General features: G+C 38.7%; 1 protein-coding gene across 2 annotated transcripts in view; it reads right to left on the bottom strand.

Annotated features, from left to right (window-relative positions):
- The window catches only part of PLD1 (phospholipase D1), a 130,492-nt gene that overhangs the window by 63,963 nt on the left and 41,687 nt on the right, over positions 1 to 24,842 (bottom strand). The window contains exons 12-18 of one of the 2 annotated variants that reach the window (XM_068992503.1): positions 19,815 to 19,925; positions 17,392 to 17,592; positions 16,169 to 16,382; positions 15,456 to 15,569; positions 9,069 to 9,197; positions 8,211 to 8,329; positions 6,119 to 6,232 (exon numbers count right to left, since the gene is read on the bottom strand). In XM_068992503.1, coding sequence (XP_068848604.1) covers positions 6,119 to 6,232; positions 8,211 to 8,329; positions 9,069 to 9,197; positions 15,456 to 15,569; positions 16,169 to 16,382; positions 17,392 to 17,592; positions 19,815 to 19,925 — 1,002 coding nt within the window. The remainder of the gene's footprint in view (positions 1 to 6,118; positions 6,233 to 8,210; positions 8,330 to 9,068; positions 9,198 to 15,455; positions 15,570 to 16,168; positions 16,383 to 17,391; positions 17,593 to 19,814; positions 19,926 to 24,842) is intronic. The other variant, XM_068992582.1, reaches the window with a different exon arrangement.

The following is a 24,842-nucleotide window of genomic DNA, read 5'->3' as shown; positions in this document are numbered from 1 at the left end:
CATCCCTTCCATTACTCACTGTGTTATTTTAACCTCTCAAAGCCTTAAGTTTCCTCATATGTAAAAATAAGGGGTCAAAGAGAACACAACTTCAAGACTGGTAAGTATAAAATGAGATAATCCACAAATCAGTGCAATGCTGAGCACAGGGTAAACACTCCCCGCTCATGTGGCTTCAGCCAGCCAAGATCCACAGCGACATGCACAGAAGTCTTACCATATGAGGACCTGGTCTGTAAATGGAAAACAGCTTCCAGGTTAAGAAACCTCCTTAGAAATGCCAAGTGGCTATTTTTCCCTTTCCTAGTCTCCACTTTGTTCTATCAGTGTATAAAACATTTTGCTGTTCTTTGAAACATTGATTCCTACACTGACATCCTTTGGAGTGTCATTTGGACATTTTCCCTAAGTGGAAGAGCAAATTCTTCCAATCATATAATTGGAATGCTATTTACATTTGCCTGTATATATTTTTTCTTTTCTTTTAATAGACAGAGAGATTGAAGACACGTCTCCAGTGGATTATTTCCCTCACTTTCGAAGGACTTCTTGGCAATGACTGTCTAAGAAATGACTCTTCTACTGTAAGCTGCCCAATTTAATAAAAGGTACTATTTCATGTATCGATTCCACATTGATGCTAATTCGGCATCAAGTGCTTTCTTTTATCTTAGTAGACAGGTCAGATGTCTTCTGTCTTGGTCATTTATCGTAAATGGAAATGATAGCATTCAGGAACCTACTTTGTTCTTTTTAGGGAGGAAACAAGTTCTTTTATAAACTCTGTGCATAGGCAGTTTCAGAATCATCTTTCCTCCCACCCGCCTCCCCATACCTTTTTCCTGCTATGTCTTGTCCAAGCGCTCTTGGCAAGCTTTGGGAACACACAGCACTGAGGGGAAACAACTGAGATTATTTAAGTGTCAGTGGAAGTGGCTGAAGTCAGATCTCAGGACTGGGTGACTTTTTTTAGAAGCAGAAATTCATGCTGGTGGGGGCAGGTCTCCATTCTGCCTGCTGGACCTCTAGTCTCCTTGGCTGGCTGTGTCAGTCGTCTGCAACAGCTGTGCATATAGCTGGAATTAACAGTAGTATGTGCCTCAGGGTGAATGGGCTCAACATTTTTGTGTTAAAAAATCAAATAACTAGGTTCTCTGCTGCAGATGAAAGAGCAGCATGAATTTCTTTACCTTATTGTATCCAATGTTCTTTTTCTCCATTTCAACATATATGGTACAAACAGTATAAAGATTTTTGTATCCAGAACTAACCTGTCACCCATCCAGATAAATGTCAACTTCTTCACTGCAAACTTTTGAACACTAGGAAATGCCTGAAGGTTGTAGCTAATACTGACATAATTCAAACAAGGGTATTCTTCTAGGTGATTTGCATGGATTAATTTCTTTAACTATCACCACAACCCTATGAGACAGGTACTATTCTGATGTCTGTTTTAAAGATGAAGGAAATGCATTCAGAGAGGTGAAATAATTGTCCCAAGGTTTACAGCTCATATGTAGCGAAACAGAAACTTGAATACAGTCTGACTATAGAATCTGCCCCTTCCCCTTGCTATATTACATCACTCCTTTTCAGTTAAGTAAGCTTGTGGTCTCTAAATTACATTATGAACTACAAACTATGTTAAAAAAAAAACTCAATCAATGTTTTAAAATCAATGTTTTAAAAATGTTTTAAAATCAATGTTAAAAAGAATAAACCTAAGGAAGAATTTTATTAAATTTCTCAAACAGTCATTTGTCTATTGCCACACGATAGCTGAGAGAGAGAAAGGTTTGAAAATATGACAACAAATTCTTTAAAAATTAAGTAGCCTCCTACACAGCCAAGTCCTAACTCCCTGCTATCTTCTGGATTCTCTGGAAAACCAAGGATTGGACTCGGCTACTGTTTTCAACCTCTAAGCACTAGACTCTCATAACTTGACAACAATGTCTAGAACAAGATGAATAATGTTTACAGCCAGTGAGCAATGTGAAGCGAAATAGTGCTGTGGTCAGAACTTTAGAGAAAAGGAGAAGTGGAGCAGTATAATTTCTTTTCCTCAGCGTCTGGTCCTCTCAGATTTTCCTGTCTTCAAAAAGACACACTTGTCTGGCCATACCCACTGTTTTCACAACTGAAGTTATTTTGGCAGTTCTGAAAACATCTACTGGCAACCAGTAGATGTTTCTTGAAGGAAAACTTTCTTTCTATTTGTCCCTAGTTCCTGTTCTCTTACTGTAATGCTTTTATTCCCTATAAATCCAGTACATATCTTAATTCCTTTTTATTTCTCTGAGCTCCCAAGTCAATCACAGATCAAAAGTAATTTTTTTTTGTCTTTTCATACAGAAGTTGGCCTCCATGTTGCAGCTCACAAGTGGCATGGGTCAGGGAGAGAAAAGAAGTGGTCAGATTATTGAGCTTCATTCTTCCAGTCTGTGTTGAGAAGCACTGCAGGCAAGAAACGGCAGAAATGGACTTTGTTCAAGAATCTGCCTCACACTACCAAATTCTTCCTTTTTTTTTTTTGGCCATGCTGCGCAGCTTGTGGAATCTTAGTTCTCTGATCAGGAACTAAGGCAGGTACTATTCTGATGTCTGTTTTAAAGATGAAGGAAATGCATTCAGAGAGGTGAAATAATTGTCCCAAGGCTATACAGCTCATATGTAGTGAAACAGAAACTTGAATACAGTCTGACTATAGAATCTGCCCCTTCCCCTTGCTATATTACATCACTCCAGTGATGGCAACCAGTAGATGTTTTGTGAGGTCTAAAGCTTTTAAACGAGGGAGGAATCTTCTTTAAGAAAGAGAATATCAAAAAAAAAAAAAGAAAGAGAATATCAATTTATAAATACAAAATTAGTGTATTCTTGGATTTATTATAGCAATCTCTTTACCTGTCTCTTCGTTTTCATTCTCTTTCTAATATTGTATGTTTTCACATGTATAAATTTTAGGTCTCAAAGTGTGTTTGTTTGGAAAAATTGAAATAGACATGTCACAGAATGAGAGATCCTACATCAGTTAAGCTTGGGAAATGCACATAGTATATTTAGTCTTAGTGATTCCATGATGTATATACCAGTATCACAAAGGCACTGAGAAGTCCTATATTTTAAAAATCTGCAAAAACTTATCTGTCCATGGAAACCTTTTTTGTGGAATAGCTACTAGTATGTCACAGGCAAAACCCAATTTGGGAAACTCTGATCTAGGTTCAGTTCAGTTCAATCACTCAGTTGTGTCTGATTCTTTGCAACCCCATGGACTGCAGCACGCCAGACTTCCCTGTCCATCCCCAACTCCTGGAGCTTACTCAAATTCATGTCCATAGAGTCGGTGATGCCATCCAACCATCCATCCTCTGCCTTCATGAAACATTCGTATATCATGTTTCCTCTCAGATGACCAATAAAAGCCCACAGTTCACTAATACCTCCAGGATCAGGTTGAAATGAACAAGACCAGCACTTCAGGGCACCCCCAATCTGGCCATATGCTGTCTGAACCTTATCTATTACCTCTTCAAGAGCGAATGGTTTGCTGTAGGGGTTCTACCTTCTTATTCCTTAGAGGGGGTACCCAGCTCTGTCCCTCTCATTCACCAACCGCTCATGGCACACTGATCTGCATTCTCAAGACTTGCATTTGTCCTAAACCACAGCTCGCCTTGTTAACTCAGTTCTTTAACATTAGAGCTTTCGCTTTCCCAGCTAACTCTTTGCCAAAAGGAGGTGGAGAACTCTTCTTGTCTGCTTCCTCGGTATCCAGGTGTGCACTGATCTGGCTGTGTAAAAAGATGGCACTTGAAAGGCATAGACTGACTGAGTAAATGAATTAATGAGTCAGTGAGTCTTGGTAAACTCCAGGCAGCCTGGGCATTCAGGGATGAACATATGAGTTTATAAGAGGTCACTGATCTAGCTTCATTTCTACCACAACATCCCATGATACAGAGAAGGTGAACCAGGGCAGGTGCTTCGTAGGATGGACATGCAGAGCATCTATCTGTCTCATCAGGGCAGCAGGATGAGAATATGTAAAACAGGGCTGTACCAAAGGCATCAGAAGACATATGTATATGCAAACACTAGGATAAAACATCTGCTAATCATAAAAATACACAATGCCCAGCAATATCATTTCAACAGCTGCTTAATTAGTATCTGCTAACTTTGGTAAGTTGATCACTGAGTCAATTTTAATGCCATCTCAAATATTAAAATAAACTCTCTTGTTTTCTTAATATCAAGGCTCCTATTTTATCTTATAGGTAACTTTTTTCCCCTCTAAGTAGAATAAAATTAAACACGTTCATAAAATATTCATTAATTTACAAATGCGTGCATATCTATCTGTGCTTCTAAGTTTAAATTAGTTATCTCCTTTAGCCTGGGATGACTGTTTGCTGTAGATAATTCTTTTAAGTGATTTATCTTTTTGATCTATTATTTGATCTATGGTTTGAAATGTCTTTTTATTTCTTATATACACACACCTCTACTTGCACACAGTACAAAGTAACTAATTCAGGCATTTCATTTATTTCATTTAGGTGTTAGAATCCATGTCCAAATTATAAAAATCCATAATAGTAATGTTAGCAGCAGACTACTGGATCTTTACTTAAACAATAGTTTTAAAAATTCTGGTATGTTTATTCATTGTGAAATGATTAGCACAAGTTAGTTAACATCCATAACTTCACATATTTACAAAATTTTTTCTTGCGATAAGAACTTTTAAGCTGTATTTCCTGGAAAGTAAAAAGTGAAAGTGTTATTCCCTCAGTTATGTCTGACTCATTGTAACTCCATGGACTGTAGCCCACCAGGCTCCTCTGTCCATGGAATTCTCCAGGCAAGAATATTGGAGTGGGCTGCCATTCCTTTCTCCAGGGGATCTTCTCAACCCAGGAATCGAACCTGGTCCTGCATTGTGATCTTCCCTGGTGGCTCAGCAGTAAAGAATCTGCCTGCAATGCAGGACACCCAGGTTTGATCCCTGGGTTGTGAAGATCCCTTGCAGGAGGGCATGGCAACCCACTCCAGTGTTCTTGCTTAGAGGATCCCATGGACAGAGAGGCCTGGCAGGCTACAGTCCATGGGGTTGCAAAGAGTCAGACACAACTGAAGCAATTAAGCAGCAGCAACAGCTCCTGCATTGCAGGTGGATTCTTTATCATCTGAGCCACCAGGGAAGCCCTGTACTCCCTTAGCAACTTTCAAACAATACAGTGTTGTTAACTATAGTCACCATGTTGTATAGTACATCCCAAGGACTTTTAATTAAGAGTAAAACTGGAAGTCTGTACTTTTGACCACTGTCACCCACTTCTTAAACCCTCCTACCCCACCCTTTGCCTGTGGCAAACACCAATCTGTTCTGTACTTAAACAATACTTTTGATGCAGATAGTGATGATTTCGAACAAAAGGCAATGCCAAGGTGGCCAGCTCTAGATCTGCATGATATCAAGATACTTGAGTTGGAGTTGGTCCAGGGAGCAGATTAGGTAACAATGGATTTCAGATTAGGTAACAACTAGGATTTCAAGCTCCAGCTCTACTGATAACCCTCAATGACCCTGAGCAAGTTTCAAAATTTCACTGGGTCTTAATTTTCTTATTTGTAATTTGAGAACGTTGGACTGCATGTAGTCAAATTTTGTGCCTCTAATAAGCAAACTTCTCATTCTTTTAAAAATGCCTCTAAAAGGTATTTGGTTAATTAAGGAACTTAAAATTAGATTGAACTATAGCTTCCAAGATGCTAAGTTTCAACCAAATTCCTGGTGCCTCACTAGTATCAGTCCCAGGGTTACTGGGTTTCATGTTGCTAGAATCAATCAGAAGGACTTACAAGACAAGCCTCTCCTTGACTGGCTTTTTCTAAAGACATGTATTTATTACATTTATATAAGAGTTTTAAAAAGAGGATAAATTGAATACATTTAAAATTGAAAATATAATACTAAAATTTAAAAGATCTATTCAGATTTGTTTCGGAGTTGTCTGCTTTAAAAAACTTGAAGTCAATAGGCATTTAGTCCACATGAATGATCGTACCCAGTAGTTATTTCATGAAAAACAAAAACCAAACTTACCTGTACATTAGCATGGACAGACCCAGGCACTTGGTATTTCAACTCATGGGCTGTTGTTTGAGATTTGGGAAGCAGAAAAGGATAAGAAAGGGACCGATATTTTGGTTTCATAATCTAAAATAAAGAGAATCAGGTAAAAAAGATTCAAATGAAAAAATAATTCCAGTCTTTCCTACTTTGTGATTCTAAAAGATATACAGGTTCATTTGAAAAAGAAAAATATATACTAACAGTGGGTGTTTCTAGCTGAAGAGACAACAGATTATTTATTTATGTTTTCTATTTCCCAGAGGCAGAAAACTTCTTTGTTCCTTCTTTTACCTTTTGGAGTGAGCATTGAAAGTGAAAGTGAAAGTTGCTTAGTCATGTCTGACTCATTGAGACCCCATGGACAGTCCATGGAATTCTCCAGGCCAGAGTACTGGAGTGAGTAGCCGTTCCCTTCTCCAGGGGATCTTCCCAACCCAGGGATAGAACTCAGGTCTCCCACATTGCAGATGGATTCTTTACCAGCTGAGCCAATAGGCAAGCCCAAGAATACTAGACTGGGTAGCCTATCTCTTCTCCAGGGGATTTTCCTGATCCAGGAATCAAACCGGGGTCTCCTGCATTGCAGGCAGATTCTTCACCAATTGAGCTATTGTTTCATATTTTTAAAGAAAAGTTAAATATAACCTAGAGTTGTAGACTCACTTGAAAAGACCCTGATGCTGGAGAAAGATTGAGGGCAGGAGGAGAAGGGGACGACAGAGGATAAGATGGTTGGATTGTATCACTGACTCAATGGACATGTGTTTGGGTGGACTCCGGGAGTTAGTGATGGACAGGGAGGCTTGGCATGCTGCGGTTCATGGGGTCACAAAGAGTCGGACACAACTGAGCCACTGAACTGAACTGAGAGCTGTAGAAGTATACAATTGCAAAAATGGGATTATTTTATAAACTGATTTTTTACTATGTTGTCGATATCTCGTAACAGCAATAAATCACTACAGGTCCTTTAAAAACTAATTTCATAGTAAAATGTCATGAACAATCATAATTTGTTTAATAAATTTCTATTAATGAAGATTTCAGTTATTTCTCATTTTATATGAATTATTAGATACAATGTCAAAATAAATTACTTACTGAATAACTTCTTTAGCTTAAATACCTGAAATTGATTTTCTGAGTCAAAGGTTACATCCTCTAAAAATTTTTTTGCGATTATACCAATTTATCCTCCCAGGAGTGGGGTATAAGAGCATCAAAGATCCTGAACCCAATTGTGGGTTTCTGCAGTGTATTTAACTTTGCCAGTCCAATAGGTTAAAAATAATATCCTTTTATTTATTCCTCCATTCACCTCTAAATTCTTGTTAAAAATATTTCCACTATTTCTAAGTGCTCCCACTAACTGTTTATAATGTAAATTAAGTGAAAAATAAGGTGACACTCTGAGTTAACAAAACTAAATTTTTTCCCCAAATTATATCCAAACTGTAGGGAAGAAATGCCTCATCACCATTTAAAATAAATAAAAGGGAATCTTAATAACACCAAGACAATAGGCACTTAACTTATGAGTATTAGGTCAAATTTTTGTAAATAATGAAGATATCTTATGAAAGAGGACAAAATCTGGAGGAAAGAGAAGTAGCTCCATCTTCTCATATTGCTCACTTTGCTCAGAACTGCCTCTCAGAAGCCTGTGCCAACATGGATCCAGGGCATTACCAGGACTGCAAGGACTTGAAAGCTGCAGCTCTCACCTGAACAAGGGTCCCATCCCCGCTATAGCAGCTCAGCAGCCCTCCACATGACTATCAACCCAGGTGAGATGCTTAAACTGGGGGTCCCAGGTTAATGGTTAAACCATAGTCTGTGATGGTAGTACCATTCCTCCACCCTCTGAATAATTTGTGGAGGAAAAGTTCAGGAACTATTTTTTTTTTTTTCTCTTTTGCCCAGAGTCCCAGGTGCTCTGACAACCGGACACTCAACAGTGGATGAAGTGGCACAGCTGCGGCCACATCAGCCCCTTCTCGTCGCCTCTTCCTGGCCTGTCCCTCTACATGCGGACTGAATCATGCTAAAACCACCCATGTACCTTCGTGAAGTTCCAGCGCTGGATGAAGTGACGGGCCACATCGCGAGCTGCCTTGCCGTGGACTGCAGAGGCTATGTCATGCCACGGCATCCGGGGGGTGGAGTGCCTGTCAATGAAATCTGCCCAGGTGCACCAGGCAAGGATCCACACTAACTGCTGTGCCCACAAGGCACATAAACCATCTGACCCCAGCTCTGACCCCAACTATGATACATAAAAAAAAAAAGTGGTGATGTCCACCATATGTATATTTCTTGACTCGGACAGAATAATACCTTTATGGCCAAGGGAAGCATAGATCTCACATTGAGGCACATGGTCCCTATGCACCTCTCCCAATATGAAGTTTCCATTCCACTATTAGAGAATCACTGAGAAAGGCAGATGTGAGTTGGTACAAATTATCTAAAGATATCAATGTGATATTACATTTTCTCTTCTATTCTGTTGAAATAATGTCAAGCTATGTATGGACTACCATTTCTAGTTCCTGTTCAGTGTGCAAGCACTTAGATGATCTGAAATGTGTTATTTTAATGTGGGAAGATGAAGATGATAAGCAGAAAAAAGGAGGTCATCAAAGGAAGGGAAACATCTCCTGGAGAATTACAGATTATGATGCCTAAAATATGCCTATATGCAATCTGGAGATTTCAAACAAGTAAGCTGTATTTCATTTTCTGTTCTTACTGTACTCACAAGGAAAAACCCTTAAGTATATGACTAAATCATGGTCTCCAATGTTTCACCAAATGTTCAAAACAAAACAAGATATTAGATCATGCACATGCATACTTGTTGAGATACTAACAAGGAAAAGACAAAAAATGCGCAGCCACCCACCACCACGGTACTCACCAGCAAAAGGTTTATCGAGTTGAACCCAGTCTTTGAAGACGAAATTGCAGTAGTCCTTTCCATGCCAGAATCTGGTTTCCCCATGTAGCTCTCCCACACGTGTCTGCACACTTCGGAGGGAGGCTGTGTCTGTAAATGCAGCAAGACTCACTCAAAGGCTGTGGTTCAGGTGGGCCCCAGGGAGGGAGGCTCACCTCTCCTTTATTAACACCTAAACACTTCCTAACTTTTCTTCTTAAGCCTCATCACAAGGGTGGCATGGGTTCATTCCATCTAAGGCTGTGGGCTGGCTGTGGGCTGGGTAGTTGGGGCTATAACCAGGTTCATCATTTGACAATGAGATTTTAATATTTTTATACATGTTTCAATGCCATTCTCCCAAATCATCCCACCCTTGCCCTCTCCCACAGACTCCAAAAGACTGTTCTATACATCTGTGTCTCTTTTGTTGCCTCTCATACAGGGTAATCGCCAGTGCAGGTTCGATGTATGATACAGGATGCTCAGGGCTGGTGCACTGGGATGACCCAGAGGGATGGTATGGGGAGGGAGGTGGGAAGGGGGTTCAGGATGGGGAACACGTGTACACCCGTGGCGGATTCATGTTGATGTATGGCAAAACCAATACAATATTGTAAAGCAATTAGCCTCCAATTAAAATAAATAAATTTATATTAAAAAAAGAAATTTAATATTTTTATTCTCATCATCTAGCAGATCACTGGCAGAATGGATCACACGGTTAACTTGCTGGGTGAGAGCGGTAAAGCCAGGTCTGCTGGAGGAACATGAAATGCCGAGGCCATCAAGAAGTCATGTTCTTCTTTTTGCTCAACCAATATGGTGCACATCTAATGTGTAATTCTTGTCTTTTGCATTTCAAAATGCAAGAACCTCAAATTTGCAGACAGTGGTATTCTAGCCCTGGAACTGACTAGCTAAGTGACACTGAGCTTCACCCTTTTGGGTCAGAGGAAGAATTTGGCCCAGCTATCATCTAAGATCTTTTGGGCTCTAACATTCTATATTTCTACGATTATAAATGACTTCCATAAAATATCATAACAATAGAAGAAGCTTAGGATCACATAGGCGCAAAAGCAGCATCTACTGCAGTATTTCACAAAAAGCTTTGGCAGGAACATTTTCAGTTCAGTAAATATGTTGACTTAAATAGTTTGTACATTTATGGGATATGCCAATCACAATGACAGATAAGCAGGGAACTAGCAGAACTACAAATCACAAAATGCAGCGCTTGGCACAAAAGAGACACTTAACCATCAGACACTGGATGCAAAACATTTGTTGAATGAATAAATGGTACCACACACAGAAGCCAGAGTAAATACTGGACTGGTCCCCCTACCACCATACTGCCCCAGATGTGTCCTTCCAAAAATGCAGATTCCTTATTTAAAAGCCTTCTAGGATGACCTGCCTACAAGGGGGTCAAATCCTCAGGGTTTAGTGTGCAGAGGCAGTTCTTAAACTGCTGCCAATCTCTCTTTCTCATCCTCATTTTCCCCATACAACCCAGGCCCCAGGCACACCACCGTTCTCACTGATTGTGACAGGCCTTATCTGTCATGCAGCCAGTACATGATTCCTTCAGACTGGAATGTTCTTCCCACCCTCTTGCTCTGACCTCCTCCTCATCCTTCAAGAGCCACGTTAGCTGTCACCTGTCCTAGAGACACTCCCCATAACCCAGCAGGGAGAGGCTGTGGAATCATTCATAGTTGCACACCCCAGGGCCCTTGACTCTGTGACTCATCTGTCCCTCCCTGTCCGCCACTCACTCATCTATAAACTCAGGGGTGGGGAGTGCATCCCTTCAGTGCCTGGTGTAGCTCCTGGCATTCAGTAGGCAATTAATAATAATTGCAGAGTGAAGAATTTTAAACAATCACTATGCACTCTGCTAGTGAAAGTGAAGTTGCTCAGTCGTGTCTGATTCTTTGCGATCCCATGGACTGTAGCCACCAGGCTCCTCCGTCCATGGGATTTCCCAGGCAAGAATACTAGAGTGGGTTGCCATTTCCTTCTCCAGGGGATCTTCCCGACCCAGGGATCAAACCCGGGTCTCCTGCGTTGCAGGCAGACGCTTTAACCTTTGAGCCACCACGGAAGGAATAATCTGCTAGTATTCTATCCCAAACTGAATAATTAATCTCCAAAGAAAAATGTCTTGAAGTGCTAACAATGAACAAAATTATATAATATTAAAAATTAGAATTCTATTCATTTCTCCCAGGGATTTATTTTCCTTTTCTCTGAAACTGAAAGGCCAAAGTACTGATAGGTGTATTTGCTCACCTGTAGGCTCTTTATAGGAAGCATGGCACTTTATTAAAAAAAAAAATTAAAAATGGGAATAAAGAGAAGATAAATAGCAGGTCAATTCCAAAGTAAAATTTAAAAATATATATAAAATTTGTTTTCATCAGTTGAGAAACTTTGGGCTAAATGTTTACATATATACACATATACTTGTTTAAAAATTAACTTTCATCTAATAATCTATTTTGACAAGAAAAACAAAGTAAATTCTTAGTCTCAGAAAATGATCTTGGTGCTAATTGAATTCAGTCTGCTCATAATTCAAATTTGGTTTTGGTCATGGCCTACACCAGTGCAAATTAATCAGGGTCCTCTTCAGAACCAGTGAAATATTAAGGTTAAACAGAACCAAATCTTGTCAGTAGGATATTTCCCCCTGCTGAATCACTAAGGCACTAAGTTAGTAAAATATTTAATCCCAACACTTCTCTACTATTTAATAGATAACAAGCTCTTTGAGAGCAAAAATAAGTGTTATACAATTTACCACTGCATCCCTGAGAATGGAATTGAGAAAAGACTTAACTTGCTATTCATGCTCCCTTATGATTAAATATCTGAGTGTGAAACATTTGCCTCAGCTAAATGACAAGCATTATCTTCCCCATTAGCCATCTATTAAATCATGCTTAACCAGAAATCATCAGCAAACAATTACTGAATATAAAAAGAATAAAATTAACCCTTTTAAAATGACTGTATCAAGGAAACAATGTGTTTGACATTCTCCCTCTTGCAACATAATTTTGAGAGGGAAAAAAAAAAGTCTTGAGGATGGCTGACTGATTTTGGATTAAAGTATATACTATAGAAATCTATCATAGTTACTAATCACATTTAAGATGAGCTGATTTTACTCCACTTTTTTCTACTTAGAAACATGCAATGATCTTGTATGCACACTCTGCTGATTTCTACACATCACCAGTAAGGTTCACTCGGAACCCCATTCAGTGCGGCCTTTTGCATTCAAGTGAAACATTGCAGAGAAGCTAACCCAGTTCATACTTTTAGGAAAGGAAGCTATTAACTCAAGCAAACATTCAGTTTCAAACTTATGATGAAGAGTCACTCTATGCTTAATTTGGGTTTCTAGTCCAAGAATTAAGACCATACAGTTTGAGTCATTACATGATTTAAATGTAGGGCTATGCTCTTTAAATTTCCTTCTCCATTAATAGTAGAACCTTACTTTTTTTTTCCCCAAAAACAAATTCACATGGCAGTCCAATATATAAAACAAATGTAAGTGGGATTTCTCTGGTTGAAGCAGGTAGCAATTAAGGTAGGAGGGGCCTGGGTCTTTAGTAGTATCCTCAAAACTCCCTGAGAAACACCAGGATTTAAGGAACAGACTCGGTATAGCACTGTTTCAGAAGAACTCAACTATTCTTTGGCTTTGGTTTTTAAGTAAGTGAACTCTTTTCCATATTAAAAAGCTAACCTGGTAACTTAACACAGTTAATGGAAAGAGTCCTCTCAGTGCCCCCCTTCCCGTGTCCAGTGCATCAGCCGTGCCGTCACCTCTACTTCAGGATGGTTTCAGTACCTGCCTGGTCACGATCTGCCACCCCTGTCTGCTCTGAAGAATAAGCTTGTAAAAAATGTTTTTTAGATCTTGTCTGGCCTTTGCTCAAGACCAGCTGATGACTTCCTTTTTCTACTCAAAGTATAAGGCAAAATTCTATAACCTACTCAACCCTGTCCAACTTTGCTCCTATCATTATCCCCTGCCCTCCCAACTTCAGCCATGCCTGGAAGTCACCTATCCCGTCCTTTCTCACAGTCTACACTGGCTGGTCTCCCTCCCTTATCCTACTTCTCTCCTTTTGGATCTTTGTCGAAAACTCATCTCAGTGGAAAAGCATTCTCTGACTCCCTCCTCATATAAAATAATCACTCCTTCCCTCTGCCCTTTCTCTCTTCCCCTGCTCTATTATTCTGCGAGATAATTCGTACCACCTGACACACTGTGTTTGATGGTCTATTTCTATTTCCAATTCCCATCCTCACTTTCCCACTAGATAACTGAATCTCATTTATGTTGTTCATCCCATCCCTAGTACCCAGAACAATGGTCGACATATTACAGGAGTTCAGTGAGTACTTATTTAATAAACAAATGAGTCATACATATTTAGTTTTGTACTCCCACTTACAATTTTTAATGATTGTGCAATTCCATCAAGGGAATGGATTGCTCATTATGTTCTAGAACCATCCTCCATCCTCTCTTGGATATTTAGGGTGTTTACTTCCCCCCCCTTAAAAAACAAACAAACAAACAAACAAAAACGACAACACTGCACTGGATGTGTATCCAGTTTATTAAAGAGAGGATTTCCATCAACACCTAAAAACAACCATATTGCTGTCCCCAGCTCATGACTGTGGGACTCACCCCCTCAGTCTATTACCAGCCTGAATTACTTAATATATTCTGCACTCAGCTTGCATCTTCTTTTCCACTTGCCTCCAATCCTGTTGTCAGCAATACTAACATTTAGTCCCCTCATTGCTCCATCTTAACTTCAGTCCTAACATAGCAAAGCCACATGCTGGAATTACAAAGCAAAATCTGGACCTATTTGTAACCCTTGTCTTTAAAGTCTGCCCCTGACCTGGCTCTCTGGGCTTCCCAGTGCCCTGTCTCAGGGCTATGCCGCTCTACGGAGCACAGGAGTTACTGTGAGCTCTCCCCGAATCCACATAAGCATCAAGGGCTAGCTGTATGCTAAACAGACAAAATGTCTCCCCATATATGCCCTTCTCCATATTTTAATGGTATCAGTGTTGTTGAGATTTATGAATGCATATGGATTTAACAGTTACATAGGTGCTTTAGTTCACTATAAATAATCAATCACTTTAAAAATTGCTGGGTCCCCAGGCTAAAGAATGCTGGAACCACTGCCCAAGGTCCAGCCTAGTGTTCAGGGTCATTAGCCCCTAATCGGAGAAGACAATGGCACCCCACTCCAGTACTCTTGCCTGGAAAATCCCATGGATGGAGGAGCCTGGTGGGCTGTAGTCCATGGGGTCACTAAGAGTCGGACACGACTGAGCAACTTCACTTTCACTTTTCACTTTCAGGCATTGGAGAAGGAAATGGCAACCCACTCCAGTGTTCTTGCCTGGAGAATCCCAGGGACGGCGGAGCCTGATGGGCTGCCGTCTATGGGGTCGCACAGAGTCAGACACGACTGAAGCGACTTAGCAGCAGCAGCAGCAGCCCCTAACAGCCACAAATGACTCACATCCAGCCCTGCTTGCTGGGCTCCATCTCAGTCATCTCCTAAACAGTACACAGAACTGTGGCCTTGAGAATTTAGCCAAAAGGTCCTGCTTCGGTCATCTGCATTTCTGCTAAATCACAAATCTGATTCGTGACTTCTAGGAGGCTGAGAAAATGGAACTTCACTGGGCACATCACTTATCATCTCTAAACCTTCATTTGTAAAAAGAAGATAACACTATTATAACCAAGCACCACCAGTGTTCCCAGCAGTGAGAGCCAGAGTCTGCACATGATAAAAGCTAGCTTACATTTTACTGTGGTTGCTATTTACTATGATGATTGTGTGTATGCATGCTAAGTCACTTCAGTGGTGTCCAATTCTTTGTGACCCCATAGACTGTAGCCTGCCAGACCTCTCTATCCATGGGATTCTCCAGGCAAGAATACTGGAGTGGGTTGCCATACTCTCCTCCAGGGGATCTTCCCAACCCAGGGATCAAACCTGCATCTGTTATGTTTTCTGCATTGGCAGGCGGGTTCTTTACCACTAGAGTCACCTGGGACGCCCATTATTTGTCCCTATATCTTATCTGTTGCCAAATCCCTCTTCATTCCCACCATATTTTAGGCCCTGATTAATTTATTTGAGTACCTCATTCTTACAAAAGCTTATCAGATCATCATTTCTAATAATACGTGCAGGGTAAAAGCTGTGAGAACAGAGAGGCAATCCAGAAATACAGTCACTCTGCTTATGCAGCAAAAGCCGAAGCCTATGGATATTCTGCACTTCACACACCACTTACCAATGTTAGGTCTAGTAAGCCCCTGCTCAGACTCACTGGAAGAGCGAAAGAGTTTCCAGTGGGGTTTTAAACCATGGATTAAATGCTGACGACTCCTACAGTGATTACAATAACCTGGAGAAAGTTAAGAGTTCTTTTTTTACAAAGATATATATATATATATATGTAAATATATACACACATATATGAAGTTTTCTAAACTGGAAAGCAGGTTCAATCACTTTTAAAAGTAGGCAAGGCTATAAAATCAGTCACAAATTCTGTGCCACAGAAACTGTAGTTTTAAAGACAAATCTGAAAAGAATAGTAAATGTACAAAATGTAGAAAATCTGATGTTTGAGGACATAAGCTTGATGTATTTCTGGACAGGAAGAGATATGCAATCTCTGCTATGACAAGTTTATAAAGTACACCTAATACTTTTCCTTCATAACTTGGTATTAGTTTAGAAATGCTTAGCCATTCTGTGACCATTAGAAGCATCAATTGTGAGTGTTATGAGTACTGATGTGAATAAAACAATAAATCTCCTCTACAATGAGTCAAACAGAGCCCCCAAATGGTATGAGATTGAATAGGATGATATAATGACGTTTAAACATTGCTTGCTTTACTCCATGTTAGGTATAATGGTTCTGCAAACAGGTGTCCCGTGTCTGGCTATGAAGGAATAGAGTCGGCGAGAAAAACTCCAGGGCAGACCGTGACTTACTGGAGGCACTGTCAATGCTGCTGATGCTGTCTGTGTCGTGCAGGTGGTGTCTGTGCAGCTGCCTGTAGAGACTGAATTTGGAGAACTTTCTGGGCTTTCCTATTCCTTTCAGTTTTGAATTTGCATCATCAGGAGGGTTCAGGATGGGCAGATCTTTATCAGATTCGTTTTTATCTTTGAGGCGTAAGGATTCCATAGATTCTGTTGTTTCAGCCTGAGAAAATTATTTAAAAAAAAAAGAGAAATGAAAAGAAACTGCATAATATATGCTGCAATGTGGTCTTTTAATTCCAGTTAAAGTTTACACGTGTTGCTGGCTCCCTACAAGACACACAATAATGTGCGTGAGGTCACATGCAGGGCAGTGGGGGGATTCTTGTGAGCTGTTTAAACACTTTCAAAGGGACACCAGGAAGTCCATTACAGTTCCTCTTTCACTGCATCAAATTCTTGCAATTTTATGCCAATTAATCTTTCAGTTTCAGATATAATTACATGAGTTATACTCACTGTTGAGGTACTGAACTTCCTCTGATAAACATTAAGTAAGTGATGATTTTTCTGTCAATTATTTTCCCCATTACCTTTCCACTAAATCTCTGTTTTCCTAGGAAACTCACCAACATATACAGCAGAAAAATAAGATGGAGGCCATCAAATTTTTAATAAGTGTATTGATATTTTGGCAACCATCTATCTGAGTTGAAATAATAACTACACGAATATAGGCGTACAGAGATTTTGGCAGTTCTTGATTTGAAAGGTACGTTGAGGAGTTATTAACCTCCTGTTTTCAAATAGAATTCTCTAAATGTCTCCAGACTGACTTATCTTATTTTCATATGTCTGTAAGAAGGAACATTTCAAAAACCTTGGCAGCAACTTGTAATAAGGCTGCTTACTTGAAGTCCAATTGTGCTGCACATTTTTATGAACTTTTTTCCCCCAAATAGGAATTAAATATTTAATTTAAATGGAAACCCAAGGAACTGACTATGAGATAGCAAATATTTTATGGAATCTATTTAGTTTTCTTACAAGAGAAGAAACTGAGACTAACAGACTCCTTAGGTGGTATTTGAAACCAGGTCTATGTTGGACTCAACTATCCAGGAATGTTCCTCCTTTCATTCAACCCATCAGCCAACCAATCATGTTTCTGATACACACTTATACAAACTGTGTCCCTTTTATGCAGTTCCATAAAGATGAAATCTACTAACTGTGAGGGAACCCAGAGATGGTCCCCCGATGACGCGCTTCACGCTGCCCACATCCGTGAGTCTGTGTTCGTTGTCATCCCACCTCCCGTAAGCCAGGTCAATCCCACCCACAAAGGCCACTGACTGGTCGATGATGACGAGTTTCTCATGATGAGCCCACAGGTATACGCTGGATGACACGTGATCCGGGTGCCTCATCACCTTGAGAGGAAAAGACCCACACATGTAGTATGCTTTCTAAAATGCCTTTCATACTATAACAAAATAGGTCTGTTCATACCCTCGAAGAGCATTTCCTACAATTCAAATACTAAAATGTGCTATCTATACATTGAAGGGAATCCCCAAACTTCTAATTTTATCCTCAGTATTTACCAAAGGAAGATCCTTGGTTACTTTTCAAGACTCCCCTGCCCATTCTAGACCCCCACACTTGTGGGGAGCTACGTTTCAGCTTGAAATTTGGCCACATAGTTCAATAAAGGTCAGCTCAGTGGGAAGGCAGATTCCCTTCCCTCCACCAAAGGATTACATTGTATGTGGTATTACTTAAAAAACACTGAAACTTTTGAACCAGCGTCTATCTGTGACAAAAATTACTAAGTGTATTGATATTTTAGCAGTCATTGAGTTGAAGTAGTAAGTATATGATATAGGGATATAGATGTTTTGGCAGCTCTTGATTTTAAAGGTACTTTGAGAAGTTATTAATCTCCTGCTTTCAAGTAGAATTCTCTCTAAATGATCCCAGACTGACCTATTTTTGTATGTCTTTAAGTGGAAACATATCAAAAACTTTGAAGACAATTTTACTGTTTAACAACATTTTTTTATTGTGGTGAAATACACATAACATAATATTTACGGTTTTAACTTTTTTTATGTGTACAGTGCAGTGGTATTAAACATATTCATATTGTACAACCATCTCCAGAACTTTTCATTCTGCAAAACTGAAACTCTACACTCATTAAACAATAAAGCCCCATTCCATCTTCCCCCAAAACTCTAACAACTACCATCTACTTTTTATCTCTGTGAATTTGACTACTCTAGGTACCTCATGTAAAAGGAATCTATCTTTTTATGACTGGCTTATTTCACTTAGAATAATGTCTTCAAAGTTCATCCACATGATTTAAGATATGTCAGAATTTCCTTACTTTTAAAGACTGAATAATATTCCATTACATGTATATGCCAATTCATTAGTGAGAGTGTGATATTAAAGTGTCCAACTGTTATAGAACTGCTTTATTTCATCCTTTGATTTTGTCCTTATTTGCATAATATATTTTGACAATCATTATTAGGTATGTAAATGCTTATATTTTCTTGCTGCACTGAAACTTTTATTAATATATAACATCCTTCTTTGTCTACTGTAAACTTTTTTGATTTAAAGTCTATTTTGACCCATATTAGTATAGTCATTTCTGCCTTTTTTTGGTTATTATTTACATGGATTACCTTCTTTTAATCAAGAAAAATATATAATCATTATATACTTTAAGCCTACTGGAGATTTATTATTGTCCTGAAATATCTCAATAACTGGGCAATATTTACTGATAGGCTTGTCCTTGGTAAAATATCAAATGGCTTTTTTCAAATTGTTTATCATGTTTATTCACATTAGTAGTACTTTCTACTAACAGCTTTTAAGGAAAGCGCTTTAAATCCTAAAGGAACTCTTTCTGTGTCTATCGGTATTCAAGGGATGTCCCAGGGAGCTCACATCTAAGAGGTTTCAGGATAACCTTAATGAAGAGTATGGAAACTTGATGGGACTCTTGAATATTAAAACAACTCTAGGAATAATGTCCTTGGCTAAATGATCAGGGTAAAAGAAGCAGAAATGAGAACTCTGATGATCCCATCAAAATCAGAAATATAAGAAAGTATGTGTGCTCAGCCGTGTCTGACTCTTTGCAGCCCCATGGATTATAGCCCACCCGGCTCCTCTGTCCATGGAATTTTCCAGGCAAGAATACTGGAGTGGGTTGACATTTCCTACTCCAGGAGATCTTCCTGACGCAGGGATTGAACCTGCGTCTCTTGCATCTCCTGCACTGGCAGGTGGATTCTTTACCACTAGCGCCACCTGGGAAGCCCATAAAGTTCATAGTACTATTTACTCAAAATATACATGAGGGAATTCCAAAGATTGCCACTGCTGAAAGCAAAACATCTCTGAAAACTGTAGAATAATAAAGAAGAAACATTTTTCAGCAAGATGACCCAAATACCTTTATGTTGCGGTGTAGACGCAAAACATATCTGAAAACTGTAGAATAATAGAGAAGAAACATTTTTCAGCAAGATGACCCAAATACCTTTATGTTGGGGGGTAGATGCAAAACATATCTGAAAACTGTAGAATAATAAAGAAGAAACGTTTTTCAGCAAGATGACCCAAATACCTTTATGTTGGGGTGTAGATGCATCAGAGTCCTCTTGCTGTATTCACTATTGATTCCAAGGGCAAGTTCCACCTCTTTGTAGAGCATAATGAAGATTCTTACCCCTTGTTGCTGTCACAAGAAAAAAACACGGGGAAAAATAAGAACTTCTGGAAGTATGCTATGATTTTCTTTTTCTTCCTCCTTTCTGGGCATTGTATTTTCTAAAAACTTCTTCTATAAACAAGTATAATAAAATATTTAATGAAAACTGCCACAGAAGGAGCTGAAATGTGTAGATTAAGACACAAATATAAAAAATAAAAAGCTACCTCCTTTCCTTTCTATGCATACTGAGTCAATATTTGACTAATTACAACCAGAATGTTGAAACTGCAACTTTAAATACTAAAAATGTCTGATAGTCTTACACCTTTGAACACCTCCAAATACTTGACATTAGAGGAAAGTTTTGATCTGATTCATTGTTACAGAATTAGGGTCTTCTTTTTGTTTTTATCATATCACAATGAGTTGAAATAACAGTGTTTTTTAACACTCTGATGATAAAATATGCTAAACATGCCTTAAATGTTTTGGGGGATATTTTCATAGATTTTTTCTTTATTAAAAATTATTTCAGTGGAAAAATATTTCTCACTCTTCAGAAATGAATGTGTTGGTTCACACTCTTCACCCATAATTAAATCATTAAGGCCTATTTCACCACTGAAATGACTTCTTCAGAAGTCAGCTTCTCTAACAATCAAAAACCCCTGAGTTTTAGCAGCAGCCCACAAATTAACATTGATCTGTCCCTAGACCTTGGACCTAAAGGAAAATAGACAAAGCCATTGTGAAGGTCATACTGAATCAAAAGTTACTCATAAACTTTAATATGCTATATAAATAATATCTGTCATTAATATTAACCATCAAAAAGAATGTCCAACAGCTGGTAGTATAGGAAAGTACCATTATTTTTCTCTCTTAGTTCTGGGTAGTAACAAGGTCTTAGCTTATGGTTAATTTTGCTTGACACTTGAATGTTCTCCCCTCTCCTTGTCCTCTTATATGGTTCCCCCATTAACATACAGCTCCTCCAGGAAACTCTATATTGTTTATCCTCATTTCTTATGTCATTTTTTTACTTTTTAGGTTTGCATCCTCAGTATTGCTGTGTAGTTTGCAACATTGAATTTGCATTTAATATACGCAGCAGCTCTGAAACCATACTGGATGATTCTGAAACCATATACAGGATACTGTAGCTACACATAGACATTTAATATCCTACAGATTTAAAGGCAAGAAGTTTTCCATAATCTTTTCTAGAGTATTAGAGATGCAAGTGTATCTAATAAACTATAGTGATGAATAATAATTTTGTTATAGTTTGAATATCAGTTCAGTTCAGTCGCTCAGTCGTGTCCGACTCTTTGTGACCCCATGAATCGCAGCACGCCAGGCCTCCTTGTCCATCACCAACATGAGTTCACCCAAACTCATGTGCATTGAGTTGTTGTTGCCATCCAGCCATCTCATCCTCTGTCATCCCCTTCTCCTCCTGCCCCTAATCCCTCCCAGCATCAGGTTCTTTTCCAATGAGTCAACTCTTCACATGAGGTGGCCACAGTATTGGAGTTTCAGCCTCAGTATCAGTCCTTCCAATGAACACTCAGGACTGGTCTCCTTTAAGATGGACTGGTTGGATCTCCTTGCAGTCCAAGGGACTCTCAAGAGTCTTCTCCAGCACCACAGTTCAAAAGCATCAATTCTTAATCCATGGTAATTAGGCATTGTTCATAAGGACATTCGAGTCACAAATTTAAGAAGACTTACTGGATTGAACACATCAAATTTATAACAACTGGACATTTTTTCAATGTTACAAAAATGTGAAAAAAACATAGGAGTTAACATTTTTAGTCTGCAAGATATAAAACCTTGGAGTAAACAAAACATGTTTACAATTCCCTAGTGTTGCTCTGCCAATACTAAGGAGCATATTTTAGCCCCTAAATCCTTTAGAATAACACATCACTTCAAGAAACTAACTTTGTCTTACTTGGTGTTAGTAATATTTGAAAAGTGTCATATTTCTGAAGGGATACACCTGATTTACATTCTGGACTGCATTAAGGAAACCTGAGTACTAGCAGAAGACCATTTTTGCTCTGAAAAAAACAGGATTAAAATACATATGTCATTTTATTTCTCTGGTTAACAACTGACTTTTAGAACTTGCTTATCATTTATACATTATGCAACTATTACTGTAATCAAGTACCAAAGTACAGCGGAGAAGGCAATGGCACCCCACTCCAGTACTTTTGCCTGAAAAATCCCATGGGCAGAGGAGCCTGGTAGGCTGCAGTCCATGGGGTCACTAAGAGTCGGACACGACTGAGCGACTTCACTTTCACTTTTCACTTTCATGCATTGGAGAAGGAAATGGCAACCCACTCCAGTGTTCTTGCCTGGGGAATCCCAGGGACGGGAGAGCCTGGTGGGCTGCCGTCTATGGGGTTGCACAGAGTTGGACACGACTGAAGCGACTTAGCAGCAGCATGAAAGTACAGACTTGAGTAAAGAAATAAGGAAGTGAAAGGATTAATTCATTAAAGGCAGGAAGTGAACAGATTAATTTCCAGTGATCTGGTCAGTGAGTGCTCTAAATGAAAACTAGAACATTATTTTATTTTTGTCTTCTACTCTTTAGATTTACTTTTCTGTTTAAATATTTTAGGATTCAGCAATGAGTAACAGTTTAAAAAATTGCCTCTCACTGAATGATGCAATATAAAGTTTAAAACCCCCAATGTCAACCTAAATTAAAGAGCATTACACCTGACATCTCTCATCACGGTTCATTTGTTTTAAAATGGATGATATTTTACTTCTTAGGCTTGTGAGATTATTACTCAAGAAGGACAGTAGTTGCAAATTAGGAACTGGAGTGAATCTTATAATTTTCCATTTATCTGCATAACGAATGGATTTTTTAAACAATAGAGATGCTGGCACTAATGGATTATAGTATTGATATTATCCTCCATCTACTAATACCTGACATTTTCTTCTTTACTGTGTCTTTCCTCATTGAAATAAATTAACCTATAGGAAATAGGATACAGACTTTTAAGTCATTCTAGCTTAAAAAGAAATGACTAATAAGGAAGTAATTAAATATAAAAAGTTCATTTTTATGTAGTCTGGTTTACAGTTGTTTACTTACACCACACCCACAATAAACAGTTGATTAGTGACAATATTCTTGTGATAATAAGGAAATAAATTCCTCTTCTTTTGGTCAAGGCATTACAAACTATCGTAAACTCTCAGCTATAAAGGACAAAGCCAAATATATCCCCTTGGAATGAAGGCATTTGGTGGGTCCTAATAGTGCAGACTAATACAAAATATGGGAATATTTGCACACAGTGAAAGCCAAATCAGAAACAAAAGGACTGATGTTAATTCTGTAATTTAAAAAAACACTTTTGAAGAATCTGATGTTTTATCAAAGCCTTTCAGTGACTCTAGGGGAAATTACCCTTTGCTCAGAAGAAAAGTATTAATAGGGTAAGTGGGAAAACAGATGGCCCTAGACTTGACTGTGTTTCTTACATTTCTATGTTATGTTATTTATCTTTGCTGAAGTCAGCTAACCCAAGGATTCCACACAATAAACTTTATGACACCTGACTTTAGAAAGATAAAAGTTCTATCCTCTTTTCTAATTCATTTTTAATCAAGTAGAACAGATACAATACTATAAACAGTATGAACTTTTAGGTGCTTTACACATACAAATGCATATGAAGAAAACGAAAAATAAAAAAATGTTTACAGTTGAAATCAAGAGACTTTGTTTCTGAGCCAGCTTTTTCTCTGATTGTTCAAAGCACAGTGGTCAAAATATTTTCTAAATGTAGTAAAGTTGGTTCACTGCCTAAAGACAGCTTAGCTAACACACCCCCAGAATAATCACTAATTTTATCATCTGTCAAGGACTTTCCTGGGGAGTAGCATGGCAGGGATGGATGGTTTGTAATATTTTAAGAAAATGAAAAGTAAAGGATAAAAAGGAATCATATCCTCACCATTGAAATGCAAGCAGCACGGGTAGGTAACACCGCAAGTGCTCATAAGCCTTTCTTTTTCTTTCCAAGACAATTTTGTTTAAAGCACAGTCCTTAAGGTTGAAGATCCCTTCTCTCCTTCCCTATTTCAGCCTTCTGGCCCACTATTTGGATAAGATTCTCTTTGATTTTTCTGTTCAGTGATGTGATTATTCATCTCATTTGATGAACGTGGACATCCTTCCCTGCTTTTGGTCCCTGATTGCAACTTTAGAATGTGCTCTGCGGTCCAGGACAGAAAGAAACTAACTTGATGACAAAATCCCCCTGAGAACTAAGGTTCTATAGTTCTCCAGATTGCTGCACTTGAAGAATCTTCCGGTGCAGTTCTCATCAGAAATGTCATGTATTTCTATGGTTAAAATATACAAACTGGATACAGGGATGCAGTTACCCATAAGCATCATGCAATTTATCTTACCTCCAGTATAATAAATTCAAACCTGTACAAACCCTGGGATGCTGCTTTGCGTTGTAAACAGTCTGTCTCTCAACATCGGTTTAAATTTTTTAAATGATGACGGGGGATAACCGAAGACCAAAGAAACAGGAAATATCAACTTGGTTACTACCAGAGAAACAAAATATTGTATTTTTCCCCTCAGAAACAGCCATTAAAAAAGATGTTTGCCTATTGTTGGCTATAAGGTAGAGACACTAAATTTCTCCCCAAAGAACTACAAAATCAGATAGAAGAAAAAAAAGAATTTATTTCATTCAACCTTATGGACCTCTGGGATCCATTAATGCAAGAATAAATGCTATTTCAACCCAGTACTTTGTGAAGCTAGTGGCTTTCAGAAACTAAATTATGTATGTAAAGCAGTGTTTATGAGCATATGAAATATCAATTTGGAACGTTCTGAGTGTTAAAAATTTAATAATATGGTGTAGCTGGATTAGA

The sequence above is a fragment of the Capricornis sumatraensis genome, chromosome 1 (genome assembly GCF_032405125.1).
Source record: "Capricornis sumatraensis isolate serow.1 chromosome 1, serow.2, whole genome shotgun sequence".
NCBI lineage: Eukaryota > Metazoa > Chordata > Mammalia > Artiodactyla > Bovidae > Capricornis > Capricornis sumatraensis.
This window is presented reverse-complemented; position numbering and strand designations above follow the sequence as displayed.